Here is a 15,000-nt window from a genome sequence, read left to right on the forward strand (position 1 = left end):
ACACTGAAGAAGAGGAGGATATGTCAGCTTTAAATGTCATCAGGTGTTTGGGTTGGTTCATTAATTTAGAGAAACTCGATGTATCTTATCAGAAAATATTTAAGTCTGTCTGTCTCTGATCTTCTTCATAGAGCTATAAGAAAGTATATTTTATAGAATAAATAAATACATATTTTACATTTTATCATTTGAGTGTGGTTCAAACTGTCAGTATCTCCTCCTCTATCTATTTCCTGCTCTTTTTATTTCCCACTTGCTGCAGTTTCATCAACTTGTAGTTTCACAAGTTCTCCAGCAGAGGTCACCGTGCTTTAGCTCATGTTGAAGGGATGACGCAGATTCCTGAGGTCAGAGGAGGAAGAAGAGCAACAGCAGAGGAAACTGTGGAGTTGGTTCTTAAAGTGATAAATGTTGTTCTCTGGATGAACTCTCGCGCTGCAGAACGTTCTGGAAACAGACTCAGGTGAATTCACTCTGCTGCTCGTCTCTCTGCACAGCCGACGTGTCCCATCATCCTCCACAACACGTCACCATGGTGACAAGGCCGAGAGCTGACACATCAGCCGCTGTGGAAACACCAGTTGCTATAGCAACGGTCATGGTGCAGGACTGAAGCGACAACATGGCCACCAGTGGAGAGTTGTTAGAGTGCTGTCAGTCAACGATTCCACACCGACGCAGAGACTGAACGTTTAGTGTCTAAAAAGTATTTTTAAACATGAAGGTGAAGCGACAACGTTTCTGTATTCTCGAGGTTCTTCTCACAGGTTGGAGCTGCTCGTCCCCCGAGCCCAACCGTCCACCATTTCTGTCTTCTGGAGTGTTTTGGAGTTCTCTAAACTTTTCACTTCCAGGTCATGGATATCAGACCACATGAGGACTGACTGGTGTTATGTTGTATACTCCTGCTACTGTTGAGAAAGCTGGAGCCAAAGAGCAGCATGAGACAGAAATGGAGGATCAATCACAGATATCACAAGAACAAGTGTACAAACATCAGCTATCTGAGGCGGAGCCTAAATATCCACTGGACAGATCCCATCAGTAACAACGACCTTTGGCAGAGAGCGGGTCAGAAACCTGTGGAAGAGGAGATCAGGTCTTTAGATGGAACCTCCAAAGCAGGAGAAGGAGAGGCCGGCCCAAGAAGACCAGGCGCAGAGACCTGGAGACCGGCATCAAACAGAGCGGACTGTCCTGGAAACAAGTGGACTGTGGTCGACGGCGGTGTAAGTCAGTTAGTTAAACAGCTCAAGTTGAAGTTGATCTCTCTGCAGACCTCTGGGAGCTCCCTTGGTGAGACTGTGTGGAGTTTCTGCCTCGACCTTTCAGGGCCCGAGTCCCTGAACAGGGAGGCGGCGTGCGTGTCTGTTTACCCATCATGCTTTGTTTCCCCAAAGCTGCATGAGGCGAGGTTTAGTGTCCAGCTGTCCTCTCTGAGTCTTCACTAAGCAGCTGAGCCTCAAACTCTCAGAGGAGACTTTAAATAAGTGTTTCTTTTGAGCAGTAAAGGGTTAATTGGGAATTAACGACTTAATGATGATTAACCTCCTGTTTGTCCCTTCAGGCTCTCTGTAGATAATCGTCCTCAGTGTCTCCCTGTAGTCTCAGTGACATCACACATAGACCTTTGAGCTGTTTGACCTCACTTTGGGATCCCTAACCACTTCCTGTTTCTGTGCTTAACATCCTGTCCTAACCTTCACTCTACAGGAAGGGCCTTACTGTATTTCAAAATAAAAGCACACAGGAAGTAAAGTACTATCAGCTTAAGACAGGACAAATATTCAAAGTAAACGCCTAACAAGTTTTATTTTGAAATGCAAAATAATTGGAATGTCAAACATGCGACTAATCTTGATTAAATGTAATCGGTAACAGCTCTAGTTTGTTTACATCCTGTAGGTTGTAAAAGACAAAATGATTGGAGTAGCGGTGTATAATAGCCTAGAGGTTATGTCTCACCCCCCTCCCCCACTTCTCCCTGTCTCTCTGCAGCTGTCCTCTTTCATTTTATGTGGAAAGACAGAAGACAGAAAGGACTTTCAAAACGTCCCAGGGAGTAAACCTGGAAACAGAAAGTTAAAGTCACAACAGGCTGTTTGGATTTTCACAGTTTACTGACATCACCTTACAAACATCTCTCCGGCTGCCGCTCGGCCCGACAGCTTCATGGACGTCATGATCCAAACGTCACGTACATTTTTGAGGTCACAGGGTGCATGAAAACACTCAAAAAAAAACATCCAAGCGTCCCTCGCCTCTCATCATGACATCATGACATCATATAGACCTGAGCACAGGACAGAGCTGATGGACACAGACTGCAGGTCAGAGTTTGATTATTGCACACAGCCAAACCAGGACCAGATCCACCAAACCAGGACCAGATCCACCAAACCAGGACCAGATCCACCAAACCTGGAGAACATGAACCCAGATGCTGCTTAGTTTTTCTTTCAATTATTATTCTAATAACTTTAATAGAAGTTAGGACAGAAACGTAACCCACATTTTATATTCAGAATTCTTTCAAGGTAAGCATCTCATGTTAGCAGGTTAGCTTAGCTTAGCTTAGCTTAGCTTAGTGTGTTTTTTCTGTGTTTTGATGAGTGTTTATGTCGTTGTGTGGATCTTGTGATGAGTGACTCTCCGTTAGTAAAACTCCTTCCAGGGTGAAGATGTTCAGAAACTCAGTTTAAGGTGTTTCTGTGTAGACGTCACGCTGTGCGCCGGTTTCTCCTCCGTGTGACGTCATCGTGCGGCGCCGTCACTTTTGTTGACATGAGATTAGTGCGATGGCAGACGTAACCAAACTAGCGCTGGTGCTAACGCTGCTAACTGGACTTTGCCATTCTCTTGCGTTACTTAAAAGTGAATGTGATCGGTGAGGATCAGGAGTACCAAAAACAGAAGTCGAGTCACAGTTTTGATTTTCTTAAAAACATATTTCCCTTTTTTAAGAATCCTCAGCGAGAAGAGTTGAAAGACTTTCGCTCGGCCTCAGACGAAGATATAGAAGCTGACGGGCTAAATGAGCTAGCTGCATGCTAACACAGTTATCTTGATCAGCGTGTAACGTGCTCTATAACCAGCATGAGCGTGGTCATTTTATTAACCTTTAACACAACAGACTTCAGAGCAGCTCGGTACTAATCAGGAGTTAGAATGCTAGGTTCAGACCGAGAGCTGGTTTCTGCACACAGACACACACACGAGCAGAGCAGGGCGTTCAAATCAATAAAATATATAAAAAAGTAAAATATGGTTCTAAAATATACTTTTACATTACAGAGTTCATCTTGTTCAGGAAACACAAAGGACAAGAAATCTTTGGCTAAACACTACTGACAGGTTAGTATCAAACTTTCTATCATCACACACACACACACACACACACAGATTCCCTTTTATATTGAGTTGAAAAAAGTCTGACTGACCTGAACACTCGTCTCCTTCACATTTGAACAGAATATGAAAATAAACAAACATTTTCAGATTTTTAACAAAACTGAATTCAACAGTTTGATCAAAATTAAACGTGACATTTAACCCTGATAACCCCCATTTCAGGAAATCAATGCTTAGGTGGATTTTTTTGTGTGAGTTGAAAAATCAATCGTTGTTTGCTTTTTTTCGTGTCATGGGACCCGGCTGGATTTGAGCTTACATTGGATTTATATGAAACTGCCTCGCATGAAAAAACGTTTTGCTTTTTGCCTGAACACGTTTAATAGTTTTACTTTGAAGGGTAATTTCATGCTGAACTATTTCCACAGACTCAAGCCAAGCTACTTTTTTTTTTAACCTCGTTGTTCTGGGTTGAGCTTCATATTGAAGAATAGGACGCGAGAGCCTTCTCATTTACTATCAACCAGGAAGTGAATCAGTATTTCCCAAATTGTCACAGCAGTTTTGATTTTTAGAGTTTGATTATTAAGGTGCAGAATTCCTGTTTCATAATTTTCCAAGAGTTTTCAGTTAAACCAAAAAAAAGGAAAATGGAGACACTTTGTCACAAGGCAACACAAGCGATGTGTGATGTTTCCAACAGCTCGCAGGCCGTCTGGTGTGTGAAGAAGCCGACCAGTCATTCTGAGTCTGTAACCACAGCAGATTCGGAGGCTGTCTGTAGTGTACAAACCTGCAGGATCTCCTTATAGTCAGGGTTTGATAAGAGGGTCTCCTCGGACTGAACTGTTGTTCATCATCGGTAGGATTTGAACCTCTCTGTAGCTCTGGACACTTTTTCAGTATTTCTGTTGGTCCTCGAGCCGTTTGAAGAAACACTTTGAGGCTCCAACACTTTAAGTCAGAACTTCCCATGAGATCCGGATTCATTTAAATTCCAACATAAGTCCCATAAAAAAATGTCTTAAAAACTGACCTGCCTGCAAAGTGTTTGATTGGACCGCTGGCTTCACTGCAGCATTAACTGATTTCTGTTATTAATTTGATGTTCTTGACTTAAATTTCTGGACCAACATGTAATTAAAGTTTTCAAAATAATTTGACCTTTGTGCAATCCATGACCTCTGTCAGCAAAATATTCACGTCAGACCAAAACTTGTGTGTCTAGTTTGGTCCCAACAGTCCACACGAGTCCGGGCCTGAGCTCTGATTGGACGTTTCCAATAACCAACGGTTACAGAAAGTGTGACTGTATGTCGGAGGTCTCCATCAGACAGTAGTAACCGATAACAGAGGACTGGGACACAGCTGGTTGTCACTCTCCACCCGGGTCCCATGAGTCAGCAGCTCCTCCACCGTCGTCCAATCATCGAGCAGCTTGCTGTTCCTCAGTCGGTTTTGTTTCATGTGACTCAGCTCCAGCACCGTCTGAGACGACAGCGCCCCCTGAAGCCCCCCGCCGTGCTCTTCTCCTCCTACCCTCCTCTCTCTGTGTTGCCTTGACAGTGCCAGATGTCGTCTCCTCTCGGTCCGGTTCCAGTACCGCCCCGCCCATCTGCCTTCGTCCCCATCCTCTCCGCCCCCCCTGTCCCCGCCTCGGACCTCTTCATCCGTCGTCACCTCACTGCGTTCCCTGGCCAGCCGGTAAGCTCTGGCTCTGAGCAGCTGGTTTCTGACGGACTTTGGATTGGACAGTCTGGAGCGGGGGGAAGGTGGAGAGCGAGGGCTGCACTGCGGGGCTCCGAGCGTGCTGTACAGAGGACCAGACGGACCTTTGGGATTGCTGGTTCGATTCCCGAGAGTCTGAATGCCACGCCAGTCCGATGTCCCGCTTGAACCAGAACCCGGACTCTTAGAGAGCGAGTCGTCCTCCCGGCTGCGGGTTGAACCTCTGCTGCTCCTCAGTGAGTTCTGCTGATTGGTCAGACTGGTTCTGTCCAAACTGAGGTGACTGGTGGAGTGGCAGTTACTGGGATAACTGGCCCTGCTCCTCGGCCCCGGCGTGCTGTTGGCGTTCCCCGGTTGGCTGGTTTGAAGGCTGTTTTGTTGCGTGTTTGGATCCGTCGTGTTGGGATGACTGGCCCTGCGACGGCGTTGACCTTCACTCAGATCTGTTATTGTTCGACTTCTCCCTGGAGCCTCTGTTGTCCTTCCTCCTCCTTGTTGCTGCTCCAACCACAGCGCCCTCCGCTGGCACGGTTCAGTACGACAACCTGCAGAGAGACAGAAGTTTTCAAATATTAAATCTTCATTTAGTCCTACACCGTACGCCAGGGAAAAATCTCCCCTCGGCCCCTTGAGAGACAAACTGTAGGGTCGGCAGAGATGGATGATGTAATTTTACTAACCGACAGAAGGAGACGGAGGCGAGCGGTGGCGAGGTAAGGTGGGACTCCTCTCCGCTCTGTGAAAGTGAACTGTTGTAGTCGTGCTGTTACCCACAGTGCAGCGGGAAGCCTGTGGTGTGCCGGCGTGAGTCATCGGAGTCGTCTCGGGGATGGACTCCAAATCCCAGCGTCCTCTCTGCTCTCTGGGGGAGTGGCCTGATCGAAGGTGGTGAGTTTGTCGATGGGCGTGGTTCCCGTGAATCTTGTGCAGTCGTCTGTGCTCGCCCGTGCTGACGCTGTGGAAGCCTGAGTCGCTGGGTTCAGAGGAGATCAGAGACTCGGAGGAAGAGGAGGAGCCTTGGGAGGAAGGGGTGTGACCCGGCAGCGACGACATGGCGTCCGTCTCGGCCTCAGAAAGCGGCATCCTGTGGTTCGGGCTGTCTGGACCACATCCCAGCCCGCTGTCGAGCTCACTGAGAGGAAGGTATCCAAGATGGCGATCTGACCGCCACGGAGGGCAATACTCCGACTGAGGAGGAAATAAGAGAGGAGTCATTCAGGTTACAACAAGTAAAGTCTGGTACAGCCTAAAGATATCTAAATACTGGATATCCTGGAGAAGACTATCTCTTCATACTAGTAAACTGTCAAGCAACTTAAAACACACAAATGGAGTTGAGAAACGGCATCTAGGTGATCTGAAATCTAAAGCAGATATGGAACCCATAACAATGATATTTGCCTCTTTGAGCAGCTGGCACATTTTCAGGTCATCAGGTAAAGACAACAGTTAGCAGTAAAGGACTTCATTTGCAGTCTGACTAACAACCTGAGGAGCAGGAATGGAGTGCAGACTGGCTGCACTGGTATGTAGATGTTGTTTCAAATATTTCAATAAAACGAATCCTCCATCGATAACCGCTGATATGTTCCAGTATCCCTTTACGGTGGATTCCTTTTTGCCTCTTTGGCTCTCTGCGCCTCTCACAAACTGTTTTCCTGTGTACAGCCAAAGCCAGCTGAAATGATAATGAATTCTTTTACTACCTAAACTAAACCCAGAACACTTCCAACATCCAAATCTGGTCCTGTGCCTGCAGATCATTCTTCTTTACGCAGAATCCTGAACATAGATTAATCAGAGGCTTAAAAGCATCATCAGATGACAGCTGAAGGATTCCAGGTTTGTACTCTGCCCACTGTGTCACACCTCTTTTGGTCTCCATAATGACTCTAAACATGACAAGTGGAGAAACCAGAAAGTAGAAGAGTTCCATGACCAGACAGAAGGTAAGAGAATGACATGAAGCAGAGAGAGGGTTGAAGATGTTTCTGAGAAATGAAGAAACTACCTGTCTTTGGAAATGATTGGACTCCATCTCCTCCGTGTTGTAGCAGCCAATCAGACAGCTCTCTGAGTTGGGCTGGTAGGGCAACATTTCTGGAGCCTGCTATAAAATCAGAGATACGTAGAAATTGGGGTGAAAATGTGACTTTTTATTGGTTATTATGTCTGCAAAACAAAACCGATAAATCACCTGGTATTCCAGTCTGTCCAGGTGATCTAAGCTGTAGGAGACGCTGGGTAGGTAGCTGTTACCCGGATGCTGGTCGTTTGATCTGGCCAGGTAGCCGTTGGGTGCATAGCCATCAGGTGACATCATGTACAGGTCAGGTGACACGGTCATGTGACCATAGTAAGGCCTGTGCAGGGGAAGCAGTGAGGTCATGTTTTAAAGGTGCTAAAGAGAATTCATGAGTCAGCTCTCAGATCACGTTGGGTTATTTATTGCTCAGATGTGCATGGGTGGAAGTGGACTGACCGGTGAAATGTAAATTCCTGGATGAATATTTATAGTCTTCATGTATAATCATAGCATGTGTTGCACTGACAGCTGTCTCTGCAGAACAACCTTCCACTCATGAATATGTATTACAGCGCCCAGGGACTCGATGCAACACTGCGCTGAACTTGCAAACTGAAAACTGTCGCTCCATTGAGTCATCGATAGACAGAAGGAGAAGTCTTATTCTTGTACCTTCAAACTCAGTTCTTCCATCTAAGGTATTTTTTTGGCATTCTTGACTTTATGAGACAGGACATTTGAGGAGAGACAGGAAATGTTGGGGGGGATGACATGCAGCAAAGGGCAGAGGTCGGATTTGAACCCACAGCCCCTGTGACGAGGACTCGTTATTGTTTTTTAGTTTATTTTGTTAATATTTACTTTTTGTTGCTGTAACTTTGCGAGTAACTCCAACTCCAAACAGCAAACATGGATATTCTTCTTTTTGGAGTATTGTTGTTGTTTTTCTCTCTCTGTGGACTCTTTAAAACTTCCTCGGGAGACCCATTCAGTCACGGCTCCATTGTTTACACCCGTGAACAGCTGACTGCGCTGTGCCAACCTCGGTTACATCCAGCCGAAAGACCGGACATCCCCGCAGAACTACGGAGGAAGAGAAGGGGATGCAGAGCCGGAGTGAAGTGTCGGGAAAAGAAAAGACGGTACAAACCATCAGCGCATGTAAGATCTCTCCCTAATAAGATGGAGGAGCTGACGGCGCTCACCCGGCTTCAGAGGGAGTACAGAGAGTGTAGCATCATGCAGTTCATGCAGCGCTGCATGAAGGATGTGGAGCTGCTGGCTGTAGGCATTCGGCCATATTACCTGCCGAGGGAGTTTTCACACGTGATCGCGGTGACTGTTTACATCCCCCCCCCTCGGCAGACGCTGCAGCAGCCTGTGAACTCATCCACAGTGTAGTGTCTCAGCTACAGACATCACACCCCCAGTCTCTTATTCTCATCTCAGGAGACTTTAATCACGCTTCCCTGTCTGCCACTCTCCCTACTTTCACTCAGTATGTTGACTGCCATACCAGGGACAATAAAACTTTGGACTTACTGTATGCAAACACCAAGGATGCATACAGATCATCACCCCTCCCCCCCTGGGCCGCTCAGACCACAACCTGGTGAGACTGCAGTCCATTTACATACCTATGGTGAAAAAAACAACCCCCCACAACCAGGTATGTGAAGAAGTGGTCTAAGGAGGCCACTGAGGCGCTGCAGGACTGCTTCGACACCACTGACTGGGAGGTGCTGTGCAGCCCACACGGGGAGGACATCGACGGTTTAACTCACTGCATCACAGATTACATAAACTTCTGTGTTGAGAACACTGTACCCACCAAAAAAATACAGTGTTTCTCCAACAACAAACCCTGGGTGACCCCTGAGCTGAAAACCCTGCTCAATGAAAAGAGAAGGGTTTTTAGATCTGGAGATAGAGAGGAGCTGAGGAGGGTGCAGAAGGAGCTAAAGAAAAAAATCAAGGAGGGGAAAACCAGCTACCGGGCAAAGATGGAGGAGCAATTACAACATAAAAATGCAAGAGAAGTCTGGAGGGACCTGAATAACATCTCAGGTCACAGCAGAAGGCGTGGGAAGGGCCCTGAAGCAGGAGACAGGGAGTGGGCAAATTAACTGAATCTGTTCTTCAACAGATTTGATTCTGCTCCCAACCCCACCCCCACCCACCAGAGTGCAGACCAGCCTGCTTCTCAGACACTCCATCTGAGTACCCTGAGTACCCTGCCACCCCCCTCAACAGCCCTCTCCTCCTCCTCCTCAGACGACCCCCCAACAACCCCCTCCTCTTCTTCCTCCTCCTCCTCCTCCTCCGACGGTCTCTCCATAACAGCTGATCAGGTGAGAAGTCAGCTGAGGAAGATCAAGGCGAGGAAGGCCACAGGTCCCGACAGCATCAGCTCCAGACTCCTGAAGGACTGTGCAGACCAGCTCTGTGAGGTCCTTCTGCACATCTTCAACCTGAGCCTGAGGCTGGAGAGGGTCCCGACTGTGTGGAAGACTGCCTGCGTGGTGCCAGTCCCAAAGACATCTCACCCCAGGGAGCCTAACCACTTCAGACCTGTGGCCCTCACCTCTCACCTGATGAAGACCATGGAGTGGATCGTCCTCAACAACCTCCGCCCCCTGGTGACTTCTAATCTGGATCCTCTGCAGTTCGCCTACCAGCCGTCACCTACCTGCTGCAGAGATCCTGGACTCACCTGGAGAACACCGGCAGCACTGTGAGGGTCTCCAGTGCCTTTAACACCATCCAGCCTGCACTGCTCAGGGGGAAGCTAGAGAGGGCGGGAGTGGACCGTCACCTGGCTGCATGGACAACGGACTACCTCACCAACAGACCACAGTACGTGAGGCTTCAGGACTGTGAGTCTGACATGGTGGTCTGCAGTACAGGGGCCCCTCAGGGGACAGTTCTCTCCCCTTTTCTCTTCACCCTGTACACCTCGGACTTCTGTTACAACTCTGGGAGCTGCCACCTGCAGAAGTTCTCCGATGACACAGCCATCGTGGGGTGTGTGTCTAAGGGGAGCGAACAGGAGTACAGGCAGGTCATCATGGACTTTGTCGACTGGAGTGAGCTCAACCACCTTCAGCTCAACGCCAGCAAGACAAAGGAGATGGTGATTGACAGGAAGTCACCCCAGACTGCACCGCTGAACATCCAGGGCTTGGACATCGAGAGGGTGGAGACGTACAAATACCTGGGTGTTCACCTCAACAATAAACTGGACTGGTCCCACAACACCGACGTCCTGTACAAGAAGGGCCAATGTCGACTTCACCTGCTGAGACGACTGAGGTCCTTTGGAGTGTGCAGGACTCTGTTAAGGACTTTTTATGACACTGTGGTGGCGTCTGCACTTTTCTATGCAGTGGTCTGCTGGGGAGGAGGGAGCACAGAGAGAGACAAGAAGAGACTGAACAGACTGGTCAGGAGGGCCAGTTCTGTCTTGGACTGTCCTCTGGACTCTGTAGAGGAGGTGGGTGAGAGGAGGATGTTAGTGAAGCTGACATCCATCATGGACAACCCCTCTCACCCCCTGCATGACACTGTGGGGGCCCTGAGCAGCTCCTTCAGCAGCAGACTGAAACACCCACCCTGCAAGACAGAGCGCTACCGCAGGTCGTTCATCCCATCTGCCATCAGACTGTTTAATCAGACTCTTTAACAGCATCACCACCTCATGCTACACACTCTGTGAACAAAACCTTTTTTGTAGTTTTTTTGTAGTTACTGTGTAACTTTACATTATTGTATTTTTTTATTTAACTGAATGTAAATATGTTTGATTTGATTTTAACTTCTATTTTTATTTTTAATAATTATATTCCTGTTTTCTGGAGCTGCTGTAATGCACAAATTTCCCCCACGGGGGATCAATAAAGTTTATCTTTATCTTTAACTTTATCTTTACAGCCGCGCAATATAACCACAAGGCTACCTGGCGCACCCCAAACTCAGTTAATTGACTTTTTATGAACCATTACTAGACCTAGTTTGGCCTTTTTCTGCCATGATGATGATTTCGCTCCCTCGTCCCAAACTTGTACCCTGTTTTTATACTTTAGTCTCTGCCCACAACAGAACGTTTACCATCTTACCAAATGTCCAGTCTCTATTAAAACACCCTTTTCCCAACCTTCTTACCCCCAATAACAATCCTTTACCCATTTTCAAACACTGACTTTAACCTCTTTCCCATCGGTTCATTCTATTCCATATTGTCTGCACCTTCTCTGGGTTTTTACCAAAGAAAAAACAGTCCTCAAACCATTCCCCACGTGTTAACAAACAGCTACCCTGATCCTTTACTCTTACTTTGTATCTTCCAATAGCATGATGTTCTTTTGACCTATGTAGAGACACTGGGGGGGGAACGTTCATGAGGCTGCTTGTGAGGCTGCTTGTGAACGTTCACGAGGCTGCTCGTGAACGTTCATGAAGCTGCTTGTGAATGTTCATGAAGCTGCTTGTGAACGTTCATGAAGCTGCTTGTGAACATTCATGAGGCTGCTTGTGAACATTCATGAAGCTGCTTGTGAACGTTCATGAGGCTGCTTGTGAACATTCATGAGGCTGCTTGTGAATGTTCATGAAGCTGCTTGTGAACGTTCATGAAGCTGCTTGTGAACGTTCATGAGGCTGCTTGTGAACGTTCATGAAGCTGCATGTGAACGTTCATGAAGCTGCTTGTGAACGTTCATGAAGCTGCTTGTGAACGTTCATGAAGCTGCTTGTGAACGTTCATGAAGCTGCTTGTGAATGTTCATGAGGCTGCTTGTGAACGTTCATGAAGCTGCTTGTGAACGTTCATGAGGCTGCTTGTGAACGTTCATGAAGCTGCTTGTGAACGTTCATGAGGCTGCTTGTGAACGTTCATGAGGCTGCTTGTGAGGCTGCTTGTGAACGTTCATGAGGCTGCTTGTGAGGCTGCTTGTGAACGTTCATGAGGCTGCTTGTGAACGTTCACGAGGCTGCTCGTGAACGTTCATGAAGCTGCTTGTGAATGTTCATGAAGCTGCTCGTGAACGTTCACGAGGCTGCTTGTGAACGTTCATGAGGCTGCTTGTGAATGTTCATGAAGCTGCTTGTGAACGTTCATGAGGCTGCTTGTGAGGCTGCTTGTGAACGTTCATGAGGCTGCTTGTGAACGTTCATGAAGCTGCTTGTGAATGTTCATGAAGCTGCTCGTGAACGTTCACGAGGCTGCTTGTGAACGTTCATGAAGCTGCTTGTGAATGTTCATGAAGCTGCTCGTGAACGTTCACGAGGCTGCTTGTGAACGTTCATGAGGCTGCTTGTGAATGTTCATGAAGCTGCTTGTGAACGTTCATGAGGCTGCTTGTGAACTTTCATGAAGCTGCTTGTGAGGCTGCTTGTGAACATTCATGAGGCTGCTTGTGAACATTCATGAAGCTGCTTGTGAACGTTCATGAGGCTGCTTGTGAACATTCATGAGGCTGCTTGTGAATGTTCATGAAGCTGCTTGTGAACGTTCATGAAGCTGCTTGTGAACGTTCATGAGGCTGCTTGTGAACGTTCATGAAGCTGCTTGTGAACGTTCATGAGGCTGCTTGTGAGGCTGCTTGTGAACATTCATGAGGCTGCTTGTGAACGTTCATGAGGCTGCTTGTGAATGTTCATGAAGCTGCTTGTGAACGTTCATGAGGCTGCTGGTGAACGTTCATGAAGCTGCTTGTGAACATTCATGAAGCTGCTTGTGAACGTTCATGAGGCTGCTGGTGAACGTTCATGAAGCTGCTTGTGACCGTTCATGAGGCTGCTTGTGAACGTTCATGAGGCTGCTTGTGAACGTTCATGAGGCTGCTTGTGAGGCTGCTTGTGAACGTTCATGAAGCTGCTTGTGAACGTTCATGAGGCTGCTTGTGAACGTTCATGAGGCTGCTTGTGAACGTTCATGAGGCTGCTTGTGAGGCTGCTTGTGAACGTTCATGAAGCTGCTTGTGAACGTTCATGAGGCTGCTTGTGAACGTTCATGAGACTGCTTGTGAACATTCATGAAGCTGCTTGTGAGGCTGCTTGTGAACATTCATGAGGCTGCTTGTGAACATTCATGAAGCTGCTTGTGAACGTTCATGAGGCTGCTTGTGAACATTCATGAGGTTGCTTGTGAATGTTCATGAAGCTGCTTGTGAACGTTCTTGAAGCTGCTTGTGAACGTTCATGAGGCTGCTTGTGAACGTTCATGAAGCTGCTTGTGAACGTTCATGAGGCTGCTTGTGAACGTTCATGAAGCTGCTTGTGAACGTTCATGAGGCTGCTTGTGAACGTTCATGAGGCTGCTTGTGAGGCTGCTTGTGAACGTTCATGAGGCTGCTTGTGAGGCTGCTTGTGAACGTTCATGAGGCTGCTTGTGAATGTTCATGAAGCTGCTCGTGAACGTTCACGAGGCTGCTTGTGAACGTTCATTAGGCTGCTTGTGAATGTTCATGAAGCTGCTTGTGAACGTTCATGAGGCTGCTTGTGAGGCTGCTTGTGAACGTTCATGAGGCTGCTTGTTGTGGGTGCAAACACACGATTTAAAGAACGTTATCTGCAGCTCTTCACATCAACATCCCTAACTCACCCTGCACTGTAGGCCTCTCCCTGGACCACCTCCCCCTCCACCAGTCCCATGGCTCTCAGGGCCTCCCAGTGTCTCTCTGTCGGGCCGCTGCACTCGTTGGCACAATGGGACCGCCGCCGCCTGTGACCATGACCCCTCCTGGTCTCAACCTGCACATTGATTGGCTGGCCGTACTCGTCCACGTAATGAAGCTCCTCCCGCTGTCGGTGATGGGTGGGTTCTCGAGTTTTGGCCTGAGGAGAGAGAACACCAGTACAGATCAGAGACTGGATTGTACTCACTCAGCACATGTGATAAAAGCTAAATAAAAGCTTTCAGTCAACGCTCAGTCTCCATCTGGGAACAGAAACGTTCCAAGAAGTAAGAATTCATGTCTTTCCAAAAGGTTTATTTAAAAACAGGACCTGGTCTTCAAGTGTTATCTGCAGCATGGATCCAGGACAGAGGCAGCTACACTGTGGCACAGTGGGAGTTTAGGTCACTCACTTCTTTTGTTTCTAACTTTTTAGCTGCATGACTACAACAGTGTTACATAACGTGGCATATGATTCATACTCTCTTTATATAAAAAGATAAAGGAGCCATTATGTTGAGAGCAGGAGAGAGTGCAGGTCTCTGTTCCAGCCCAGCAGCAGCTTCCTGAAGGTGGGGATAATCTCTGCAGACCCCCCCGATAAACACCGTGAGAGAACTGACCTGCAGTATTTCTATCCCATCTTTCTGAATGATAGTCTGAGGAACCAGATGAAACCTCTGATGGGTAAAACCTTTTTATAGCTGTGAAAGTCATTCTTGATTTTTTTAGATGGAGAGTTTATAAGAAGCTCTTTTGAGAAGATAGTTTGTTTTGACATTTCCTCCATGAAAACAATTAGAACTGATGCACGGGGGGCTCAGCTTTTCGTAGGCCGGCTATACGAGTCGTTGAAATGTTAACGTGTGGAGACCAGACATGAGGACAGTTTGAACCGATGTTTAACATTACAATCCTCACTCACACACGAGACTGAGGTATCAACATGTGAGTTTGATAACCAGACGAGGAGACCGTTGTTTCAGCTGAAGGAGTTGGTGCACCGTCGCCTCACACCACTAGTGGGCGCTGTAGCTCCGGTCAGTGGTTGCTGCCATCCGGCCTAATGCTGCACTAACACAGTGGAAGAATGACGTTCTGTAGCACGTGGAAGTTTGTCAGTATTTTGATCAATAACATGGAGTTAAAGTTCCATGTTTTGTACATTTTGTGTTTTTTATTTTTTATATTTTACATTTTTAAATTATATTTTATATATTG

The 15,000-nt window shown here is 47.3% G+C and overlaps 1 protein-coding gene across 1 annotated transcript in view; it reads right to left on the reverse strand.

The window, feature by feature from the left end:
• Positions 1–4,658: 4,658 nt before the first annotated feature.
• The window catches only part of LOC132960632 (serine/arginine repetitive matrix protein 1-like), a 27,041-nt gene continuing 16,699 nt past the window's right edge, over positions 4,659–15,000 (reverse strand). Inside the window, exons 2-6 of the mRNA XM_061033241.1 lie at positions 13,707–13,939; positions 7,277–7,442; positions 7,091–7,189; positions 5,760–6,267; positions 4,659–5,624 (exon numbers count right to left, since the gene is read on the reverse strand). Of these exons, the coding sequence (XP_060889224.1) occupies positions 4,681–5,624; positions 5,760–6,267; positions 7,091–7,189; positions 7,277–7,442; positions 13,707–13,939 (1,950 nt within the window). The 3' untranslated portion in view covers positions 4,659–4,680. The remainder of the gene's footprint in view (positions 5,625–5,759; positions 6,268–7,090; positions 7,190–7,276; positions 7,443–13,706; positions 13,940–15,000) is intronic.

Source organism: Labrus mixtus, unplaced genomic scaffold (assembly GCF_963584025.1).
Source record: "Labrus mixtus unplaced genomic scaffold, fLabMix1.1 SCAFFOLD_90, whole genome shotgun sequence".
Taxonomy (NCBI): Eukaryota; Metazoa; Chordata; class Actinopteri; order Labriformes; family Labridae; genus Labrus; species Labrus mixtus.